We start from the raw sequence: 24827 nt of genomic DNA, 5'->3' as shown, positions 1-24827 counted from the left end.
CAACTGAGCCACCCTGGCACCAGCTTTTAAATACTTTTAATTCCTTAAAAAGCAAACCAAAAACTCATTAAGTATTATGATCATACAAAACTCTTTCTGGCACTAAAAATGCTACTACCATAGATGTAAAGTACTTCCCCATAATCTCTATTTCATTTTTATTCTCATCCTATTTCTTCCTTAGGTGTGTTCTTACGAGGGGCATTGCCTCCCCCCCAAAATTCTCTGTTGAAGTCCTAACCCCTAATATCTCATAATGTTGACCTTTGGAAATAAGGTCTTCACAGATGTCATTATGATCCTGGATCAGGGTGGGCCCCTAATCCCATATGGCTGGTGTCCTTATGAAAGAGACAAATCTGGGCACACACACAGAGAATCATGAGATGAAGAAGGTGGTACTGGAGTGATGTTCAAGAAAGCAAGGAACATCACAGATTGCCAAGGAGAAAAAGAAACAAAAACCAAACCAAACCAAAGCAAACCAAACCAAAACAGACACTAGGGGGAGCTAAGGAGCAGACGCTCCCTCACAGCCCTCCAGAATGAGCCCTGTTGATACACTGATTTTGGACTTCTGGCCTCCAGACTGAGAGACTGTCCAGTTCTGCTGCTGAAGACACCCAGTCTGTGGGACTCTGCGAGCAAACTAATGCAGGTGTAATTTTATTCACTTGAATCAGATGAGTCAAGGCAAAGACTCTAATCAGGGCTATGGATTCAGGTTGGCGTAAAACAACCGAGTTCATGGAACTGAACAAAATATTTCTAAGCAACGGACGATAAGGGGGTACCTCCCTGGAATTCTTACAGTCTTAGAAATTGCTAATACAGAAGTCAAGAATATTAAACAAACAAATGTATAACCAAGGTTTTAATTTATTTACTTATCATAATAAGGGATTCTCAGGACATAGGCCATTTTTCAAAAAATCATTTCTAAATGTTAGTATATTGAAAGCATATAACCTTTTAAATGTCTTAACCCCTAAAGGAGTGTTTCTTTAACTCTTGTAGTTGCTCTGATCAGAAATATCATCTCTGTCTCCACAGTGCTTTACCGTGGACCGAAGTCCTCCTAAAAGAAGCGATGGCATCAACACGAGAGCATTTCTGCCCTAGTCTGTTATCCATTTCACAGGGCTCTTTCACGTGGGAACTTTGCCTGTTAGATTAAGAATTATTAGATCTGAAAGATCTGGAGGATTTCTTTTATTCACAACCTCAGTCTCTCCTAATACTTCATCTGAGTTCATCCGCCATATTGAAAGACCACAGGACTTGGGACCTCACATTCTCCTCTTGCCAGAATGAGGCCAGCCCCTCATGCCACCACTCGGGATAAATAAAGTCTGGGACTCTGGCCTTTGGGCACTCAGTACTCATCACACTCAAACCTGGAGTGTTCAGAACTTGCCGTGTCCACTGAGCTCCACACAGGTTTCTACGTGTCAGCAGTGGGCACAGTCACGGGCTACTCAGACTAACATGGTAGTGCTGACTTTTGCCTTGACTCCTGGAAATCTGAAGAAGAAGAATGATCACGGATCTTGACGGGGATATAAATTCTGAGCATGAAAACAAGGGTGCAGGCCAATCGGTGTATCTTCAGTCTCTACCCAGCCCAATCTCTCACGGAAGAGCAAGGTGCCAAGAAGGTGGCCTCAAAGGCTTTAGGCCATGGAGGACACAGTCCACTGCTGCAGAGCTGGGGTGTTGTTGAGTCCAGGGCCTCCAGTCAGGAAAGAACAGGTGAGAAGCCTAAGCAGACAGCAGTTCTCAGCTGCTCTTTGCACAAACGGGCACCCACTGAGGCTGAGTGGAGCTCCTTCACCTCATCCTCATTGATAAATCCTTTATTAGATGTTAGTAGCTACAGTTCCCACTGTCAGTTTTTTTTTTCTTTCAAGTTTTTATTTATTTATTTGGAGAGAGAGAGACAGGGAGAGCACCAGCAGGGGAGGGGCTGAGAGAGAAAGAGAGAGAGCATCCTACACAGGCTCCTCAGCGTGAGGACGGAGGCAGACACTGGGCTTGATCTCACAAACCATGAGATCCCGATCTAAGGCGAAATCGAGAGTCGGATGCTTAACCGACTGAGCCACCCAGGCGCCCCTTTTCCTTTTCTCAACAGACCCTGTCTTGTCCCTTGGGACAGAGAGTGTAGGACAGGTAAGGGCATGTGTTCCAACCAAACTGACCTCCGTCCTTTCCAGAAGTGGAAAGTTAGTAGAGAAGACTGTTGTGTGTCTGTGGGGATGACTGGGAGCATGTGGATCTTGGCTCATGGACAGCTACGTTCCCCATTTTGTAGAGCGAGACCGTCTACAGGAGGCGAGGAGCACAACACACCAGCAGAGACAGCCAGGGGGGAGGGAGAGAGAGACAGAGGGAGAGAAATGGCCACACCCTCTAAACGGCCCACCTTTTCATCCCTTTGTCTTTCTCAGACACTTGAGCCAATAAATCATTTCCTGCTTCAGTTAGTTTGAGGTAATTTTTGTCTCCGGAAAGCAACAGAGTCCTTCCAAGTAAATACAGCAGGGAGCAGAGGCCTTGAGATCAGACCACTGTAAGAACATCTCAGGGGGCGGCTGGACAGCGCGGAGGGTCGTGCATCCTTCGGGGCCTGCACCCCCTTCTAAGGCTGTTGCGTATTTTATCTCGTTTCATTGCAACAGCACCCCTGTGGGTGGTACTTCCGGTACGCCCCTTCACTCCTGAGTAGAGTCTTGCTCAAGACCTCGCGGCTAGTAAGAGGCAGAATGGGGGCGCCTGGGTGGCTTAGTCGGTTAAGCGTCCGACTTTCGCTTAGGTCATGATCTCGCGGTTCGTGGGTTCGAGCCCCGCGTCGGGCTCTGTGCTGACTGCCAGCTCAGAGCCTGGAGCCTGTTTCAGTCTATGACTCCCTCTCTCTCTGACCCTCCCCTGCTCACGCTGTCTCTCTCTCTCCTAGAAATAAATAAAAATATTAAAAAAAAAAAAAAAGGCGGAAGGGTGTTCAGATGGGTAAGGGCCGCGCCAGGGTCCCGGGAGTGAAGTTCCCTACTCAACACTCCTCTCTGGAAGTCCCCAACTCCTGTCTCCGGCACCTCTCAGTAACCAAACTGTTGCGTTAAACGCGGGCCACTCGTGTAGCAGATCTCCCCTGCACTTTCCGGGGGCCCGGGACTCCGCGGTGACCTGTCACTACTGGAAATTCAGCTCTTGCCGTTAGTTGCAGGATCATTTTGTTGTCTGACATACTTTACAATTTTAAATGTTTCCTCTTGTTGAGATATTGGACCACTGAAGTATTCCAGGACGGATTTGGCCAGCAGTCCAAAACAACCGTTTGACACACTGAAGGATGTTTTATCACTTCTCCAGAGAATAATAAGTGCATTTGAGAAAGATCATGTTCCTTCCCACCCCACGAGTCTCCACTGCTTACCTACCAACAGCTGCTTTAGGCAAAATTACATCCACTTTTAAAAATATTTTCCATGACAATGTTCTCTTTGAAGAATGAGTTTTGGTCTTCTGCCAGTTGGAGATTTGATGTAACCAAAGATCTTAATCCAGCCCAGAGAACTAAATTCACTGAATACAGAGAGAAAAACTTTCACAAATGTGCTGTTTGCATTTCTACCAGGAAATAAGAGCTGACCCGGTACTTATCTGGGAAGAACTCCCACCAGAGCTGTGGAAATCTTGTTTCATGATCAGAAATCTTGTTTGGGAAAGAAACTATGCTGCTCTCCGTCCAAGAAGATGGACTCCTTCATTTCCCGATGTTCTCATGTGAATCCGTGAAGCACGACTGGCTGGTAAGCTGCACTGGCTGAGAGGAAAAGCCATAAGTTCCGGAGAGTCAATGGAGACCAGGGAGGTGCTGGACTCCATCAGTGAATCCACTGTGAATCAATCATAGTTTTTGTTTTTGTTGTTTTTTCTCTGTTGTTTGAGCTCCAAACTGAATGAGACAAGTTAAAATTCTCAGAAGTTGCAAAACGAAACAAAAACAGAAAAACACAAAAGAATCCAAAGACAAAAAAACAGATACAATTTGTGAAACATCAGGTGGTCCTTGGCACTCCCAGGGTGGCCCCTCTTCTGGGAAAACTTGAATCCATGTTAACTTTGGAAACTCTGACATGACATTCCTACTAAGAGCCTCCCAAAAGAGTTAAAAGGGAAAAAGAAAATAATCTTTGAGGTTATAGCTGAGACATTGAAAAAATTGTTTCTGTGCTCATCTCAGATTTCAAGATATACAACACAAAGCTATAATAATCAAAACGGTATGGTATCGGCACAAACACAGACACACAGATCAGTGGAACAGAATAGAAAAGCCCAGAAATAAACTCACATTATACAGTCAGTTAATCTATGACAAGGGAGGCAAGAATATACAATGGGGAAAAACAGTCTCTTCAGTAAATGGTGCTGGGAAAACTGGACAGCTACACATTGAAGAAGGAGACTGGACCACTTTCTTACACCGTATACAAAAATATACTCAAAATGGACAAAAGACCCAAATGTGAGACCTGAAACCATAAAACTCCTAGAAAAAAAACTGTAGGCAGTAATCTCTCAGGCATTGGGTTTAGCAACATTTTTCTACTTCTGTCTCCTCAGACAGAGGAAACAAAGGCTAAAATAAACTATTGGGACTACGTCAAACTAAAAGCTTTTGCACAAAAAGACCCAAGAAAATAAAAAGGCAACCTGCTGAATGTGAAGAAGATATTCGCAAATAGTAGATCCAATAAGGGGTTAATATCCAAACTGTATAAAGAACTTACACAAGTCAAACCAAATAAACAAATAATCTGATTAGAAATAGACAGAAGACGTGAACAGACATTTCTCCAAAGAAGACATCCAGATGGCCAACAGACACATGAAATGATGCTCGGCATCCCTCATCACTGGGGAAATTCAAATCAAAGCTACAATGAGGTATCACCTCACACCTGTTAGAATGGCTAAAATCAAGGACACAAGAAACAACAAATGCTGGAGAGGATGTGGAGAAAAAGGAACCCTCTTGCGCTGTGGCTGGGAATGCAAACTAGGGTAGCCAATGTGGAAAACAGTACGGAAATGTCCTCAAAAAGTTAAAAATAGAACTTCCCTATGATCCAGGAATTGCACCACTGGGTATTTACCCCTCAAATACAAAAACACTAATTCAAAGGGATACATGCACCCCTATGTTTATAGCACCATTATTTACAATAGCCAAATTATGGAAGCAGTCCAAGTGTCCATCAATAGATGAATGGATAAAGATGATGTCATATATATGTATATATATGTATATATACACGTATACGTACATACGTATATACGTATACGTACACACACACACACACAATGGAATATTATTCAGCCATAAAAAGAATGAAATCTTGCCATTTGCAGTGACATGGATGGAGCTAAAGAATATAAACGTTAAATAAGCCAGAGAAAGACAAATGCCATGTGATTTCACTCATCTGTGGAATTTAAGAAAAAAAAAACAAAACAAGAAAAGACACAAACTGAAAAACAGACTCTCAACGATAGAGAGCAAGCTAATGGTCACCAGAGGGGAGGTAGCTGGGGGGATGGGGATTAAGGAGCACACTTGTCCTGAGGAGCCCCGGTGACGTATGGAATTGGCGGATCACTATATTGTATACCTGAAAGTAATATAATACTGTATGTTACACACTGTATGTTATACTGGAATTTAAAATAAAAAAAGGATCCTTCCAGCTCTAACTGCTTTTCCACCACCTTGTTGTCTTCACTTCTTTTGCTCCTTTTCTACCCTCCCTCCATCTTAAACAAATCTATTAAGGAATGCAAGTTACCCAATTTTGTTATGGCTGGGTTTGTCTTGTGTGCCCCGTCTCTAACAGATGCCTTTTCCATACGTGGGGTGAGAAGACCGGCAATCCCCGAAAAGCAGGGGTTCCAAAGCAGATGCGTTCATAGAGAAAGCAGGACGGGTGGTCCCGGGGGGCTGAGGTGAAGGGCGAATGGGGAGGGACAAGGTGGGTAGTTTCTGCTTGGGACGATGAACACGTTCTTCAAAACCATGGTGGTGGAGGTTGTGCGACACTGTGAATGTATTTAACGCCACTGAGTTGTCCACTCACATATGGTTAAAATGGTAAATTTATGTGTGTTATGTTACCCTCGTTTATAAAAAGAAAGACAAAAGCGGATGCGGCACACCGTCTCTTCCAGACATGACCGATTTATTCAGAAAAGTCCAATTTCAGTTTGGCAAAGTATATCCAGGGGCAGAGAGTTTGGGACAGTCATTTCATTGGAAGCAATCACATTTTCTAGAGAGAAATGTCCATGGGGTAGCATCTAAAGGAAAGAAAGCAAAACTTCTAAAAATAATTTAGTGCGTGGGGTGATAATCATAAATATGTGCGGTTAACAGAACAATGGGCTTACACAACTGAGGGGTGAGAAATGCTATGCTAGTAGTAACCCTTTATTCGATTCAGTTCAACATACATTAAGCACCTAACTTGTTCAAGACGCTGGGCTAGCGGCTGGGGTTGAGGTGGAAATACAAGCATCACCAAGACATAATCCCTGTCCTTAGAAGTTCACAACAGCACATATAAACGCTACAGGTGAGGTACAAAATAACTGCTCTAAACACATGGAGAGAGGAGAGTTTTTCAGTAGAGATGAAAATCGGGACCCTCCCGCCTGCCTTAAATTTGGTGGCGTGGGAGAGGCAGGATACAGCATGCCAAGTAAAGAAAACTCTGGAGTCGAAGCAGGTCTTGGCAACAGGAAATGAACTAGCTCCTCTTTAGCTTTACATGTGTGAAAAGGGAAGGAGAATCCAAAGGCATTTATTTTGGTTTTAATCCTTCTCATCAGCGTTAGCCTGTTGCAAGGAAGAGATCGACAGAAGTCAAGTCAATTAAAAAAGCAAACTTTGAAGAGGCAGGGACGTGAACGGGAAATGCCACTTCATAGTTTAGTTTACGTAAACTCAACCCCGTGTGTACACACATCTGGTAGCTTAAGTAACATCATGGAATGGGGGGCTAGGCATCAGGAGCACCGCGGTGCGTCGTGGCACAACACGGTCTCTCTTGTTAGACTGTACAACTAGCTTGGGCTCCCGCCATTGGAGGATGTAGTGTCACATGGAAACTGAAGTCCGTATTTTACACATGAATTAAAGTCCTTAAAGTCACCTCCTCGGTTCAGCATAAATGATGGAGAGAGACAAATTTGGGGAGAGAGATAGAGGTCTCCTTAGGCTAAACTGATCTACTGATGACTTGGCATGCTGTATTTCCTATTTAAAAAATACAGGATGAGCAAGTCTTTCCTGAAGAATAACTTACTACATGTGTAACATACTTCAAAAGTAATTTTAACGCAACGTACTACTAAACATCACAGTTTCTGCTTTTGTCACGTACACAAATTACCTTAATTATAATACTTGAGGGAACATTTACAAACACAATATATAATGTTTTAATATTATCCATCAGCCTTAACTTCTAAGTTTGGCTGATGTTATCTCAAAAAAGAAAAAAAGACACTATTAATAAATCTCATTTTCCCACAGAATAATTCACCATCCAACTTTACAAATAAATTAAAAAAAAAAAAAAAAGAAACCAATAGTAAATTGGAATGGTTAACACCTGCCAGGTTTGGAGAAAACAAAAATCAACAACTTACACAAAGAGCACCTCATAAAACCAAAATTGAAGTACCAAGTTCAATTCCTGTCCTCTCAGTAACTGCGAATCAGAAGCCCCCCCCACCCCCCGCCTTCAATCCAGAACTGCTCCGGTTTAAGTCACATAATACACGGTATTTTGTAGCATTAATAAATTATTGATATGGTATCACGAACAAATTGCTAATTTTTAAAAAAACAAAGCAACTCAGAGGACCAGTAGTAGAACAGATACAACATACTAAAATGATTTCAAAGTCAAGTGAAACAAAATGTACCTTACCTTGGTCATGTGTTAATTCAAATTAAGAACCAAAGGATGAAGTATCATTTCAGACCTATATACATCAAGATGCCAGTTCTTATAAAAATGTACTTCAGGTGTAAATGCTAGATTATGCAAAAATAATTTTATATCAATTGTATTTAACTTTAATGAATTTTCCCCAACTCTAATATTAAAAATGTTAAAAGAACTTAAATTTTAATGGCAAAAAGTTCCTATTTTCCCCATCTATTAAAAAAAGATTTTGTTTTCCCTTATTAACATACAATGCCCTATTGTTAAGGCACAACTTTTTTTTTTTGTTTTGTTTTTTTAGGATAAAAATGAAACCACAGAATCGGTTTATTTTATACAACAGTTACAAGACAGACGCTTTGTACGCATAGACTGAAAATAATACATCTTAAAATTCAACCCAGATCAAAATGAAAAATCACTGTTTCTAACCAGGACCAGTCAACACACAACCAGCATAAATCGTCACGGCTAGAATAATCCACGCAGTTTCTATTTTCAACCTGCCAAAGACGGTCGTCCTAAGGCCATGTTCAAGGTGTTATCAAGGGTTGACAAGCTGGATGGCAGCCCCCCCAGCTTTCTTTACTTACTACGCTAGGCCATCAGAGCGAGTTCTCACCTTCAAAGCCTGCGGAAGATCCGCTTTCTGAATATCCGGGTCAAGGGCAGAGTTCCTGATCCTAGGGGCGGTCGATGCCTGACACCTCCCTCTGCAACCCTTCCCCAGAGACTTGCCCCTCCCCCACTTCTTCCGACCCAATTTGCACAATATTCCAAGGGCAAATGGAATTTGCACAATTGTTACTTAAAACACAGAAACCAAAGCACTTCTCAGCTTCATCCTACGGCCACTAAAATCAAGAAAAAAACACTAAAATGGGGGAAAAGGGCAATGAATACCAGACACACAGGATCCATCTTGTCGGTCCTCTGTAATCTCAACTGAAACAGGGGCAGAAGCGTGGAAACAGAAAAAGCAAGTTTTAAGCAGGCTCATATACCTAATTCTCATCTTTACTGCATTTTCATTCTGTGACGAATGGATGGGAAGAAATGCTCTGTATAGACAGAAGTACTGGATTAGACCTGACAGTATAAATCTTTGTGGTTTTGAATGATTTTCCTTCACTTTCGGAGAAGTCTTTGGAAAGGACTGGTCAACCAAACTCTAACAGGCTTCATCTCTCTGACCGAGAACTTAGCTAGAGTCTCCATTCTACTTTAAGATTTCAGCAGCCAATCCTGAGAAAAGTAGGCCTACGAGAGAATTCAGGGGTTAAGTGTTGGGGTCAAGAAAGAGGGGCAGATACTGAAGAACATGAAGGGGCTCAGGACATCGAGAATGAGGTAAAGATGAAGAAGGGCAGAGGAAGGGGGCAGCTGATAAATTACTGAAGTTACTGGCGTCACTGTTTTCCCTAAATGTGATGTGTAGAACTCAACATTGTAAGGGAACACTGTGCTCTAAATGAGGGCAAAGGTAAAGGAAAGGGAAGACCAGGAGCTGGGGAGCGTACGAAATGTTAAACTCTAATGATTTTGCTACATTTTATAGGTGATTTTCTTTATGTAATTCTCGGAGGTAGTACATGCGTTACTTACTCATGGTGGTGTACTGGTGTGTTCTGGCACAATGTCTCACATAAATATAAACACTGTTCTTTGTACTTCTCTTAGTTCTGTAATGTAGACTGACTTAAAAAAAATTTTTTTTAATGTTTTATTTATTACTGAGAGAGGGAGAGATACAGCATGAGCAGGGGAGGGTCAGAGAGAGAGAGAGAGATACAAAATCCGAAACAGGCTCCAGGCCTCTGAGCTACCTGTCAGCACAGAGCCCGATGTGGGGCTCGAACCCATGAACCGTGAGATCATGACCTGAGCCGATCAGGATGCTTAACCGATTGAGCCACCCAGGCGCCCCCCGACTGACTTTCAGAAACAAAAAAAAATTGAAAATGAACTTCCTATTAAAAGCCCGTAAAACCATTCGTAATTAGACTATACCCAATGAATTATAAAAATAATGCATTTAACTGCCAGCATCTATGTTTTGCACATGAGCCCTTCACAAAAGTCATTATCTGCATGCAGATTAATGAAATGAAAAAGTAAAACCAAAGCAATCACGCTTGCTAATATGAACTAGTTTCATTTCCATTAAACTAGAAAGTTTCCATCTATCATTGGAAAAAAAGAAAAAACAACTCCCAATCAAATGCCACTTGCTAATACGCTGGTCTTACTCCCCCATGTTTGACAGTACAATCCAACGCTTCTGCCTTTGCCATGTCTCCCGAGAAAAAGTGTTTTCATGTCATTGCCAGGTAAAAAGGTGAGGTCTCTGACATTCTGTTCTGAATCCCTAAGTCCTATCTACATACCAAGTGTTCCAATGACCAAAACAGTGTATGAATTTTCACTGACCAAAATTCTACCTATTGAGGCCCCCTACGCTACCAGATTTGTGACCAGTTGCTGGATGTTGAGCATAAACATGTGCACCCTCCTAGAGTCGATTCCCTAAGGAGGAATTAAAGGGCTTTGGAGACAGTGTAAAATGCAGACCTAAAGTTGTAAGCATATCGCACCAGGTGGGGAGGTCCATTCTCGGTCAATTTTATCTCCAAGATAGGAAAATAAATGGAAAGCTATTTTAAAGAAAAGAAAATAAGGCATCCCTCCCTTTTATCAGTATATTATAAAATACAAAATCACGTGAAATAACGGTATTTGTTTACACAAAGTTTCCAGATATCACACGGAGAGAAATCCGGCATCCCCGTGAAGGACAGTTCACAATGCAAGGGTCTAATTATAGGGACTCAGCGAATCCTCTACCACCTCTCTTCCAACCAGATTCTGCATACGGAATTTTAAAAAATTAATCAAAAAGTAACGTTAACCATCATTCTTTTAATCTCAATGGAAACTTTCAAGTATCTTAAAAGTTATTACTTTTGAGAGTTTAGTTAGGTTAGGTCCATTTATTAATGGTAAAAGCAACCATAAATCATTCTTGAGAAGGAGAGAATCTCTACAAACAAACCCGGCAAATTTTTTAAGAAGTACTAAAACAAAGTGTTTTAAAATAATGAGAGCTAGCTTCATTCATGGAATTATCAAGTAAGCCAATTAACAGAATCATTTATATTCTTGTAGTGCATCATTTATCCCGAATGAGCCAATGTACCCAAATCCCAGTGCAAACCCTGAAACCTTAATCCAGACCTGACGAGTTAAAGACTAAATGTTGGTCAGGAGGGAAAAGAGGGAACCTCCACCCTTAGAGCAAACGAAAATCAACAGGAAGACAGCAGAAGTGTTGAACCCAGGGGTACAAATACACTTTTCTGCATCAAAACCAAACCAAACCAAGCTACACACCCGGAAGCTACAATTACGACGCAACATCATACAGCTACATTCTCGACTCGCTGGTGAACCAGTTATTAAAATCTCAAAGAAAGAAAACAATTTCTGCTTTTTCTGTTTTAATCCTTAAGAAATATTCAGTAACAGATAAATAGAGCATTTGTTGCATATTAACGAATGTGTGGCTTCTTGTGCTTTCTATTTGAACGAGGGGTAGGACCCCCAATTATTTTCAATGAGATACAGTTGTAATTATTAAATCTACACAAAATCAATCCTTTCTTCAGCCCAATTCTATATGAAAGTACTAACAAATAGTGAAGATTCATGATGTTGTGTGAAAATGGTGACTCATAACAAGGTACTCGGCTATAGATTTTAATTCACAAATATATATATGTGTGCCTTGTGTATGACAACTGTACGAAAATAGTCTCAAAAATAAAGACAATACTTGAGACAGGAAGCAGCCCACTTTCCCTGATCTTGCATCCTATCACAGGGAAAATAAGTCTCTGATGCTTCATAAATACTTAAAAAGTTCAGGATGGCCTTAACCATGCATAGTCTCTGCCGCTGCTTTGACCATTTGACTCGGAAGAGCTGTGACCTGTGGCGAACTTTGCTTATTTATGTCCTGTCTTCTCGAGATCTGGGAGTTTCCTGACCAGGGCTTGGTGGTTCATTCTGATGCTGGCAAGGAGCCCTCCTTCAATGCCGTCAGAACCAGTGTAGCTGATCTCTTCACCATTCAGGGTAGTCATGTGGCCCCCTAGGGCTTTTAAGATGGCATTGCCAGCACATATATCCCACTTTTTGATGTATGTCACGTGGATGTATAGATCGGCTTTTTCTTGACTCTTATCGGGCACATCCAAGAGCGCTAAAACTTTGTAACCTAAAAGATGAACACAGAATTTAGGTTACTCTTCGGAAGATTTGAAGAGAGTAGCTTACTGTTTAAGGGCACAGGATGTAGAGTTCTCTGGACTGTGTCTGCAACTGCTACGTCTCAAATTGTGGGAAAATAATTTTGTTCTGTTTTTTAAAAAAAAACTAACGGCACAGACCTGAAACCCAAATGAGCGGTTAAAAACTACTGCAAAGTAACTTACAAAGCTATTCTCCAGTGTGACCAAATACACGTCTATCATCTTCTAAATGTGAACCTCCTCTGTGGTTCTTCTCTGTGGAATGACACACTCACTATGACACACTCACTAGGTCTCGTTTCCTATGGACACTACGCAGAAGCCACGTGCTGTGGGTTTCCTCTAAATACCTGTGAGCGCTGGACCTGAAAGAAGACCAAGTAACACTACAGTCTTAAGCCCTTATGGTAAGGAGGCAAAGCTTTTACAAAAAACAATATAATAAAGCAAATGCACATGAAACCAGCTCTAGAATCTGGTTTATCCCATTCCCACCGGTATTTCGAACCTCCCGCTTCCTAACCAGCCGACAGACGGCTTCTAAGAAAACAGCAAAGTCCTATTAAGTAAGGTTCATATGTGTAATCGCTAAATTAAAATTATAAGGCTTAAAAGTGAATGAGCATTACTTTTTCCTTTATTTCTGTGATGAAAAGGTCTTCAAACGCACGTTTCCGACCATAACGTGTTCTTCATTGGAATGAAAACATTTCTGTCCTATTAAACAGCGCGCAAAACCAGTGTGAGCAAACGGCCTGTCAGCCGAATCCAGGCCAGGCACCTTCTGGGTAACCCTAACGCTGCGAACGGTTTTCTGTGTTTTAAAGGTACTAAAACCCCAGAAATCCGAGAGGGTCCAGATGTGGCCTGTAGCGCCTTACATATCGATGGCTGGCCTTTGAGAGAAGGGAAGCCAACCCGATTAGTATTGGAGGGAAGAAAACGGTACAGAACATGCAGCAGGCTGGCGGCCGCTAGACTCTGGCTCCTCCCAGACACGCAGGCTGCAGAGTTCACGGGCGTCAGAGTGATCCACGGCCCGGCCGTCCGAGCCACGCTTTGGATAATGCCTGGCAGCTTTCTGCCGTACAAAGCATCGTAATGTGCTGGGGCCTCCCTTTCCTCCCTGCTATTAATACAGATGAGCGAATAGCACGATTATTTCATCATGCACGGGAAGACGCTTCTGCAGCACTCGCGGAGCAGGCGTCATGTGGTGAGACTGGTCGCGGCTGTGACACTGGAGCGCAGGGGCTCCTGTGACTCGAATCCCACCGCGACGTCACTGACTAGGAGACCAGGCCTGTCTGGGAGGGACACGGTCTCTCCTCACTTTCTTCCCCAGCACAGGACAACTGGTGCGCCCCCCGGTAGGGCCCTGGGCACGCTGGGGACGCCGGGCACAGGTGCCGCGGGCCGGGAGGGACGTACCGGCACCACCGGCTGGGATGATGGTAGTCTGGTTCCCAAAGGTCTGAAGAGCAACCTGCTTGACCATTCCTGAGTGGGAGCGCGACACAACGATCCTTGGGGTCTTCTCGTTGTAGGAAGCGCGGGCTCTCACGTTTGACCCGCCGTCCACCATGGCCCAAGCTGCAGAGCGAACACAATACCCATTAGTGGCACTGAAGCTCCCTCAAACTAAAACTCAGAGCACAGAGAGCTGATGCAGAAAATACCCTTTGACACAGGATTACTTGTATTTTCTTCCAAAACAGAAGTGTTTGCTTTTCTGAGAACAAGAGTAATATTTAATATTTTTTACATTAAAATAGGCAAATATTAAGACAAAGTTAAAAAGAAAAAGGCCACATAATCCTGCCCAACCAGAGAGAATGTCTACTAAAGACTCGAGTTAACAACCCCCAGGTTCCAGAGCTCTCTGTGAGGGCCGAGTTCTCACTGGGACTGCGCTACAACTCACCACGGCCCTGCATCTCATCCCGCTTCGTTCCCTCCCTGACACAAATAGGATCCCAAGGGAACACTTCAGTAAACGTCCTGCACGCTAATCTCCATCTCAACAATCTGGCTCCCGTGCCCCTACAGATCTTTTTAAAAGATGTTTATTTATATTTGAGAGAGAGAGAGAGAGAGAGAGAGTGAGCCAGTGTGCACATGAGCAAGGAAGGGGCAGAGAGAGGGCGAGACACAGAGTCCAAAGGAGACTCGAGGCTCCAAGCTGTCAGCACAGAGCCTGACGCGGGGCTCGAACCCACGAACTGAGATCATGACCTGAGCCGAAGTCGGGCGCTTAACCGACTGAGCCACCCACGAGCCCCACAGCTCTAATAGATCTTAAAACTATTTTGTGAAAGGCTTCATGGAATCCTAATCCCAAATGGTGCCAAAGTATTTCTCCAGACTACCGGCTGGCAGCCAGAGAATCACAATAATTTACAACAGAGACCCAGTCATGACCACTTTAAACATCTTTGTCTCACTAGTAACGAGACGAGATGGGATATGACACGTAAAATCACGCACCAGCAAGTACAGGGTGAATATCTACAATGTATTCTTGACAAAAATGCTTAGCCTTAGTCCTGTCAAGGCTTCAGACCTCATTTGCACTCGAGAAGAAAGAGAGGAGGAAAAATAGACAAGCTAAGAGACACCCTGAGGAAATAATGAGAAGAATCCAAAAAGCAGGACATTATGTAACAACTAACTTGATCTTAACAAGTAAGGTCATGGGGAGAGCAGGACGGGAGGTTGTTCTAGGTTAAGAGAACTTAACAGAACAAGGAAAAACTGTCACTTGGCTGGATCTTGGTTTGAAGTAAGCAGTTATAAAACCCACTTTAGGAACAATCGGGGACAGGGGTGTCTGGGCGGCTCAGATGGTGAAACATCCGACTCTTGGTTTCATCCCAGGTCGTGATCTCACAGGTTCGGGAGTTCGAGCCCTGAACAGGGCTCCGTACTGACAGTGTGGACCCTGCTCAGGATTCAATCTCTCTCTCTCTGCACCTTCCTTAATCATGCGCGCACACACTCTCTCTCTCTCTCTCAAAATAAATAAATTCAAAAGAAACAACTGGGGAAAATATGAGTATTGGATCAATTAGGGAATAAATGTTAATTTTAATATTATAGTAACAGTTCTATAGAAACAAGTCCTTTTTAGGGATGCACAGTGAACTATATAGGGATAAGACGTCATGATCCTTGTAATTTTCTTTACAGGACATGAGAAAAAAATAAGGAAGAAAACATAAAAATGTTTTAACTGTCAAATCCAGGTGAAAGAGCATATGCAAACTCAGTACAATTTGTGTTTGCTTGAAATTATTCATAAAAGTGGAAAAAACAAAAATTCTCTAAGTTCTTTTTAGCGGTGATCAAAAACCACACTTCTACTAAGAAGTGAATTTACAGTGCTACAGCTCTAGAGGTCAGTATTGTGTAAGAGAAAAAAGACGGTAGATCTTTGTAGATAGTATCAGAATAATTTAGGTAAGAATTACTAATTTAGTATTTTAAAGATATACTTCATGTCATATGCTCTCAATATATTCTCTCATAACACAGGGACAAATATTTCAAGCACGTTAAAAATTCAGTAGGTACTTAAATAAATGATTGATGATGAAGAGGTAATTGTGAAAAGGTAAAACAGCAGCTAAAAGAATGTTTCATTCTATCTGTAAGATATGCACCCCCCCCCCCAAAAAAAATCCAGTGGGAAATAAAAAGTGGTGGGTATTTTGCTACATAGACCTCAGACATGATAACTTCTAATAGCTACAAATTTCCCCTGCGTGGATACACCACACTTACGCATGTATGTATTACTTTTAAAATACTGTTCAGTACCTGTTGCTTCCAAGAATTTCAAACCCAATGAATTACTTCTAATTAAGTATGATAAGGATTTTGATCAGTTCTGCTCTAACTGCTGCCAGTAACAATACTATCCAGCTCCCAAGTGCAGCTAAACTCTGGTAACACACAATACTTGACAGTTGGCACGCTGCCAGTATCAAATACAGGCTGGGTCTGAAAATAACAGTCTGGAAAGAGGGACAGAAGGCCCATGCACACCTCATTAAGGACATACCGATTCTTCTGGAACGTTTGCTGACTGGCAAGCCCCTTATGCTCCAGGATACGGGACAAGTCGGCTGCATCACCGAAGAATAGGGCATTCGATTCGAACTTACAGAAACGTTTGTGGGACACAACTTGCTCCTAAGTTAGAGACTTCTAGCTTTGTTATTTTAAAGGAGGTAAGACTATTGGGGGTGAGGATACATGTCCTTACAGAATAAAGATTTTTTTTTTAATGGGACTTTTATTATTCCTATTCTCCACCACCCCTAAAATGAACAGATGTGGAAATCAGGGCTCAAAGAACATGAATCTCTTTGCCTATCCAGTATCTGCTTCCTCTGCATTTCCTTTTCTCTTCGGAGGGGCAGGCTGTTTGCAGCTAAGGTGCCCTGTGACATTTGGCCAATGACGTGAAGCAGAGGGCTTCAAGTTACTCCTTCCTAACACAAAGAGTATCTGGGATAGATCTTTCGTCCCTCTTCTTTCCTCTTTCTTCCAGCCTGGAATAGAGCCATTGTAACCAGAAGCACCTATCTTTGTGAAGGTGCCAACAAAAAGCCACCTTTCTAAGAAAAGCAGCAAAAAGTCAGGTGCTTAAGGGTATTATAAAGCCACTGAACCATTCTACCCCTTGGCCATCTTACTATGTGAGAAAAAGAAAACCTTTACTTGTTTAACTACTGTAATCAGATTTATTCTGTATGCAACTAAATGCAACCTTAAGTGATACAGACAGGCAATGAGAAGCACTGTCAAAGGATGAGTCAACTATACTTCAATTAAAAAAAAAAGACAAGAAAAGAAGCAGAGAGAGGACTTAAAGATGTAAGCCCTGTACATAACCTTTAAAATTTTTTTTAAATGAGTATTTATTTTTAAGACAGAGAGACAGACAGAGTATGAGCAGGGGAGGGCAGAGAGAGAGGGAGACACAGAATCCAAAGCAGCTCCAGGCTCTGAGCTGTCAGCACAGACCTAACATGGGGCTCAAACTCACGAACTGTGAGATCATGACCTGAGCCAAAGTTGGATGCTTAACTGACTGAGCCACTTAGACACCCCTGTACATACCTTCATATGTCTGTTTTCTCTTTTATTAATTGAAAGTCACTATTATTCCTCTTTTATATGCTTTCCAGAGTTATTCTGAGCTTGGAATGAATTGATGTCAATACATTTCATAAACTGTGGAAATACTAAACAAACATCAGCTATTAATATGGAGTAGTTAGCTCTTGCTGTACCACTTTGAACTACGAGGCTTTCATGATAAGAGCTGCTAAGCACCTTTTCTCATCTATAAAAAATGGCAATGTCAACACCTTTCCTTGTCACATAGTTATCACAAGCTTCAAACAAGATAACTTAGGTATATTTCAGATGGTTAAACACTACACAGATGTTAGGAATTGTGGAGTTATAAAAATGGTGACATACACTGAGTTGCATAAAATTTGTGAGGTTGATTGCTCCTAATGCAATTGGATGACCTTGAGAAATATATCAAACTTCTGAGTCGCACTTTCTCATCCAATAAGTGGGAGTATCAGTAGAAAGCATATCCTTCCCCTGTGAGTTGTACTAAGCAGAACAATACTGCTAAGTTGAGTTCTACTCCAACAGCTGCTTGCCCACATCTGCCCTGAGTGACAGAGCCCCTGAGCTGGGTGCTTGGACGGCCACCGAGAATAGAGGCTGCATTTCCTAGCCTCCCCGCAGCCGGCTTTCAGCTACATTCGGGTCAACAGGATGTGAGCTGAAGTGATGTGTGCAACGTAGGGTCCAACCCTTAGTGGGAAACGTCCTCGACGTCTGCCTTCCGGGCAGTCTGCACTGGTGAAACGCATCAGAGCAGAGACACCCTGGGTCATGCAGACGCAGGCAACAAAACCGGGCAGAACAGAGCAGTAGGTGACAGCGGCCTGCACACCTGCCCTGCCTGCACGCCATTCTGAGCGGAGGCAGGAATCAGCTAGTTGGTTCAACCTCGGGTATTCTGGCGCATTTTACTACAGAAGCCTACCTTAGCAGCCTAACCTGGATCCTAACTCACTCACTAAGGATGAAAGGAAAAGAGGTGAGAGTAATTCACAAACCATAAAGCAATTATGTAATTAATCTTAAGGCACATTGTCGTAGTAACGGCCTCAATCTTCTGTAGCTCATCAAATTGTCAAGTGCGAAAACTATCTGAACTGTGAAAAGAAGATAAAAAGTCAAATAACACACAGCACATTTGGTCTCCACATCACTGAGATGAAGCGGAGGAGGCTGCAGTCGATGGTGCAGCCGAATGCACGCGGGGTGTATTCGTTTCCTAGGGCTGTGGCAACAAGTCACCACAAACATGGCGGCCCACGGGGAAGAGATTTATTTTCTCACAGTCTGAAGGATCAAGGTTCAAACTCAAGATATTGGTGGGATTTAATCCTTCTGGAAGCTCTAAGGGAGCAGTCACTGCATGCTTCTCTCCCGGCTTCCACCACCTCTGCCTCCACCATGCCACGCTCTTACCCCCTGGGCCTCTGTCATCTCACTTCCGTCTAAGGCCACTCTCGTTGCATTAAGGACCCACCCTAGTCCAGGACGACCTCATCCTGGCGCCTTAATTACACCTGCAGAGACCTGACTTCCAAGTAAGGTCAGATTCTAAGTCTGAGGTCATGGGTTTATGTTCCCCAAAAGAGATGCCGAAGTCCTAACCCCCAGCGGAGCAGAAGTCTGAACTTATCTGGAAATGAGGTCATTGCAGACGTAAGTAGCCAGGAAGAGGCCGTGTTCGGGCAGGGTGGGCTCTTAACCCAGTGCGGAGTCTTTAGAAGAAGAGAAGCGGCACAGAGGTGGGCGCACAGGGGCGGCACAGAGGCGCACGCGCACACACGGGCAGCAGAGAGGCACGCGCAAGGGCAGAACACTATGAAATGGTGAAGGCAGACACCGGAGTGATGTGTTCACAAGCCAAGGAAGAGCATGGGCATGCGCTGCTGTCAAACTATTAGAAACTAAGAGAAAAACATGGAGGAATCCTCCCTTCTAGGTTTCAGACAGAGCATTTCTCTGCCAACACTTTGATTTTCAACTCTGAAGCTTCCAAAACTGTGTTAATACATCTGTTGTTCAAAGACAGCTTGTGGGGTTTTGGGGGTTTTTTGTTTGTATGGCAACCCTAAGAATTAACTTGGAGTGAAAATGAATTGGAGAGGGGCTTTACTTACCACACTACACCCTGTCAGTAGCGCTGCTTTCAGCGCTGGCACTGGCAAAACGGAAACTGTCACCATCAAGAACCTGATCATAGTGGAGCCAAAAGGCCTCGTGACGGGGACTCCCAGGGAAAAATATGATGAGTCCCTGCAGACTGTCAGGGATACTGTTTACACCGCTAACTGTCGCCCTCGACCTCTACATCATGACAACTCACAGTGTCATTCTGGACTTGTGACCACGCTGCACGCTATCCCTGCTCTCCAGGAGACCATGGCTAGTCTCTCTAGCAAACTACAGCATAATGGCTATGGTGACACCAACATGTCAAGCCCGGATCCACCAGCAGTGGCGAGGCTTCTGGTGAGGTCACCTGAGCTGCCTGGGGAGCTCTTGGGCACGGTCCTCCATGCTCCACACTCCCAACGTGACCACCGCTAATCTAACCTGCCATCCGCACGAAGCTAGCACACGTGACTACCTCAAGCCGGTGGGGGAGGCAGGGTCAAATGGGGCTCTGCACAGTGCCCGGGGCTACGCGAGGACTTTCACCATGACGTCCTCTGTTTTTGATGCTGAGGTTGCCAGGTTGCCACTGCCCTTCACCAGCACAGCATCAGGCTCATTTCCTGACATGACCACAGATCTGGCGATAGCCACTTGATGGCAGGTCTCGGAACCCACATGGAGCCCAATGTATAAGAGCCCCAGACCTTGACCCCAGCAACAGCACAAGAGAAACAGAGAGGAACGCAGTCTGTGCCCAACTGTATTCCTCAACACTGTCTATCTCTCATGGTCACAGTTCCTGTCCTCTAAAGAGAGTTTAGAAAGCTCCTCTAAAGAGAGTTTCGTTAGCAACACCAAATCCTCACTGTATCCAATGAAAGGGTGAGCAATGGTGGGGACTGACTTCAATAATTACTGAGCTACAGTTGCGATTCTGATAAGACAGTTAAGTACTAAAGACAAATGACCTAATAATATTAGCTCTTGAGAGCTTTAGTTAAGCTCTTACCTGTATATTCAGAAAATGGCTTATGTATCACTCCCAGCACAGGTTTACCATTCACAGCCACACACACCATCGTAGTGACATACTTTCGAAGATCCTCTGGGAGAAAAAAAAGACAAAAAACCAAAAAAAAAACCCCAGTAACAAAAACTATTAGAATAAGTAATTTTAAATTTTAGTTTTAAATCTGAAAATCAAGTTAAATACTTAGAATAGTCCCTGCACAAGAGAGGAGCTCACATTTATTATCACTATTATATAATCAGGCCAATCTCAGTGTAGGAAAACTTTTTATAAAAAGCCCCTCAATGGTCTATATTTCTATTATCTACTTCCACAAAATAGTTTCTAATTTCAGTTGCTATGAGACACGTAGTGTCTTCCTCCTATTCTCCAAATAGTTACCTACTGAGTGTCTATTATGGGTCAAGTTCAGTGCTTGAGGAAGAATACAAAGATGAAAAAGTAAAAGGCCCCACATTCAAAGAACTTACCATGTAGAAGGGGGGCACACAGATAAGCAACTAACTTTACTATATACGCCCACTGAGCGGAGAGAAAGCAAGAATTGGATCTATCTGGGTAAGAAGGCAAGAGAGAGGACCTACAGAAATGAAATCTGAGTTAGGCCCGGGCAACAATACAAACAAACAAACAAAGAAAATGGGGTGGGGGCAGTAATTCTCCATTTTGCTACTTACTTCCCCCTGGGTGCCTAGGGTTTACTATTCTGAATTCTAAAGATAGATGTGTATGCAATAAACCCTCAATTCCTCAAATCACGAGTAAGCAACGTATTCTGGCTATATACATAAATACCTGAATAATGTGCGTCTCAATATAGAGTAACTCAGTCTGTAAACAAACACCAACAGGTGTCTACCAGGAGCCATTCTGTTGTTGCCCCTGATAAAAACGTCCCTTCGCTGAAGGATGGGTGATGCAGTGAATCCCTATCAGCAGCAGGAGGTGCCATAATACAGTGGTTTTGGGGGGAGAAAAAGGTTGAGAATAACAGATTCAATCCCAAGGTTTCATACCACGCCGCAATAACCCAGCTCTGTCTTAAAATCTAACTGGAAAGGTTTGTGCGCAGCTGGTAAAGTATTTACCACCAAGTATATACCGCCCGGCTTTGTGCGGATTCTCCAACACGTAACGGCAATCTGAAGTCTGACATAAACGTTAACGTAAAGTCACCTGTGTATTCCTGTGTAGCATCCAGTGGATCGATCCAGACAGTGACGCTCTCTGCCGGGACCTCCTTAGGGGTGCCTATTTCCTTCAGGATGTCCTCGGGGACTTTACGGTCCCATACGATCACTTCCTGGTCAGCGGCATCCACTCGCTCCTCTGTATTGATCTGCACCAAAAATAGAGGACAGTTAACACACTTAAAGACAAAAAAGTACCCCTTCGGAAAATAAGAGCGAGAGAAACTTTTCACACCAGATCACATAAACTGGAAGTGGGTAAATCAGTATTTTTATTTTGAAGCATTTCGTTGCAAAATGGAGAAATAGAAAAGAAATTCCAGCAACATTCTGTTTTCAAGTGCTATGTAGTTAACTTAATATTCATAAGACAGAGAATCCAAATATAGAGAAATTAATCATCAAAGAAACAAGCTATTTAAAGCTTAACGATATTTATAGTATATGTGCTGCCGAAGCGAGCACTACGATATTTATAAAAATAATAGATCTGAAGTGTGCAATATTATGGAACACTGAGCTGAACACAGTAACTATGAAGAGGAGAAAAATGACAATGGACTTAAAAGAAATATGCTTTAGAACAGATAATTTATGGAGGCTAAGAGACACGATGTCCTAGAAAAGTAATCATCTAAAATACACCTTTGATAAATAGAAAAAAGAAACCTGGAAATAAGGAAACATAATAACTTAGCATATTAAATTTTGTAAACAAGGCTGAAATGAATAATCTAAAGGGACAAAAAAAAAAAAGATCAGTCATTTAAACTTTCATTTGAACCAAAGGTTAAGTCACAGGATAAAATGCCAAAGTCAAATTTTCTATTTTTATATACCAGGAAACAAAATTAAAATATAAAATAATTCAGAATTACCACATAGACATGTAAAGGTGTAGGTGGGTAGAGAACCACTGCTTTCAATACTAAGCTTCTTAATGAATATTTAAAACATACTCTGGTTTATGAAACAATGATGTAAGGTATTACAGGGGCTCCTGGGGGGCTCAGTCAGCTAAGTGTTCGACATCAGCTCAGGTCACGATCTCGTGGTTTGTGGGTTCGAGCCCCGCGTTGGGCTCTGTGCTGACCGCTCGGAGCCTGGAGCCTGCTTCAGATTCTTGTCTCCCTCTCTCTCTGCCCCTCCCCTGCTCATGCTCTGTCTCTCTCTCTCAAAAATAAACATTAAAAAAATTAAATAAATTGATGTATTACATTTACATTTACTTTTGTAAATAAAGACCTACTGAAATGAGGCAAATCGAAGAACTGACTACGTTTTAAGAATTAGGTTAATAACAGACTGTCATTAACTTTATTCATTTACTACCTTATCAAGAGACTTCCTCTAACAAATCATAACATACACATGCAAGATAAATGTCCCCAAAAGGTGAATTTCCAGTAGGGATTAAGACTTAAGGCAGACAGGTTTCTGGGAACTGTGCTTTCTGACAAGCCCCCTTTCCAGAGCAGATCCCATGTTTACACTGCGTGTGACGCCATGCCCATACCCCACCCCACAGTGTCAGAGTGAGGATAACACTGACAACTACATTAAGTAAATAGTCGCACACAGTAAAAACCCTACAAATACCAACAATGTCTGAAAAGTGCCTGAAATATCCCAAATTGTCACAAAGTTAAAAACAGTAATATCTCAGAAACATAAAACCACTTAAATAAAAAAAAATTTAATATAGTGTACAGTAAACGTCCAATTCATCCATTCACTTATTCCTTGATGGACTCAGCCAATTCCTACGGATCGCCGACCACATGCGAGCCAGCTCCGGGAACTGACGTACAGTGGCGATCAATCTGAGATAAAAATCTCTGCCCTAGTGGAGGCTAGATCCTAGGGAAGGGGTTACACAATAAACAAGTACGTAAAACATATGATATGCTTAAAAGTGATGACAAGGAGATGTAAAATCTAGCAGAGAAGCACAGGCCGTGTGTTGTAGGAGATCAGAAGGGTTACTGTTTAAGACAGGGTGGCTGGGATTATTCATACTAACTGAAAATAGCAAACTGCCAAATGTCCATCAACTGATGGATAGAGAAACAAAATGTGGTACATCCATTCAATGGAATGTGATTCAGCCATAAAAAGAAATGAAGTACTATTCGTGCTATAGCAAGGGTGATCCCCAAAACATGTTAAGTGAAATAAGCAAGAAACAAGAGACCACGTACTGTATGATTCCATTTACGTGAAATGTCTGAAACACGCAAATCTATGGAGACAGTAGATCAGTGGCTGGCTGGGGCAGGGGCGGGAACGCAGATTAGTGGTCACTGGGCACAGGGACATTACTAGGGTGATGAACATGTAAAACTGATTAATGACAATGGCTGTACAACACAGCCAACCTAGTGAAAACTAGTGAGTTGGATATTGGCAATGGGCAAATTATAGTGATATGTAAAATCATGCTGCAATAAGGTTGTTTTCAAAGATAGGGAAGCCAAGGAAAAGGTGGTGTGAGAGTGAAGATTTAAAGGAAGTGAGGCATCTAAAGGAAGCACCGTCCGGCCCATGGAGTGAGTAACAAATGCAAAGGCGCTGAGGTGGGAGTGTGCCTGGTATATTCAGAGCAAGCAAGCAGGCAAGTGTGGCCAGAGCAGAGTGAGAGAGAAGGAAGGAGCCGGAGATGAGGCTGGCAATGAATGGAACGTGATGGTGAAGGTCCCCGCAGGCATGTCACAGAATCAAGCTGCCCTCCATCATAACCTCTGTTTACAATGTGCACGGGGCCCTCGCCACTGCAGAAAGCTAAGGGGGGGGGGGGGGGGTGGCAAGCGTAGGGAGGCAAAGGCATAGAAAGGAAGAAGTGAAAACTGTAACATGCAATTCATGACTTCTTCCTGACAAAATTCAGAAGAACTTGTAGATAAATTACAGAATAACAGAATATAGCAAAGCCTCTAGGTAGAAGATCAGTATTTAACAATCATCTGCATTTTTTATACACCAGCGACAAATATTAAAAATTATTTAACATAAAAAT

The 24827-nt window shown here is 42.8% G+C and overlaps 1 protein-coding gene across 1 annotated transcript in view; it reads right to left on the bottom strand.

Moving 5' to 3' along the window:
- Positions 1-10911: 10911 nt before the first annotated feature.
- The window catches only part of BPNT2 (3'(2'), 5'-bisphosphate nucleotidase 2), a 28072-nt gene continuing 14156 nt past the window's right edge, over positions 10912-24827 (bottom strand). Inside the window, exons 2-5 of the mRNA XM_039254611.1 lie at positions 21798-21960; positions 20601-20696; positions 13754-13915; positions 10912-12288 (exon numbers count right to left, since the gene is read on the bottom strand). Of these exons, the coding sequence (XP_039110542.1) occupies positions 12017-12288; positions 13754-13915; positions 20601-20696; positions 21798-21960 (693 nt within the window). The 3' untranslated portion in view covers positions 10912-12016. The remainder of the gene's footprint in view (positions 12289-13753; positions 13916-20600; positions 20697-21797; positions 21961-24827) is intronic.

This window comes from Hyaena hyaena, unplaced genomic scaffold, assembly GCF_003009895.1.
Source record: "Hyaena hyaena isolate Hyena2069 unplaced genomic scaffold, ASM300989v1 scaffold_495, whole genome shotgun sequence".
Lineage (NCBI taxonomy): Eukaryota > Metazoa > Chordata > Mammalia > Carnivora > Hyaenidae > Hyaena > Hyaena hyaena.
This window is presented reverse-complemented; position numbering and strand designations above follow the sequence as displayed.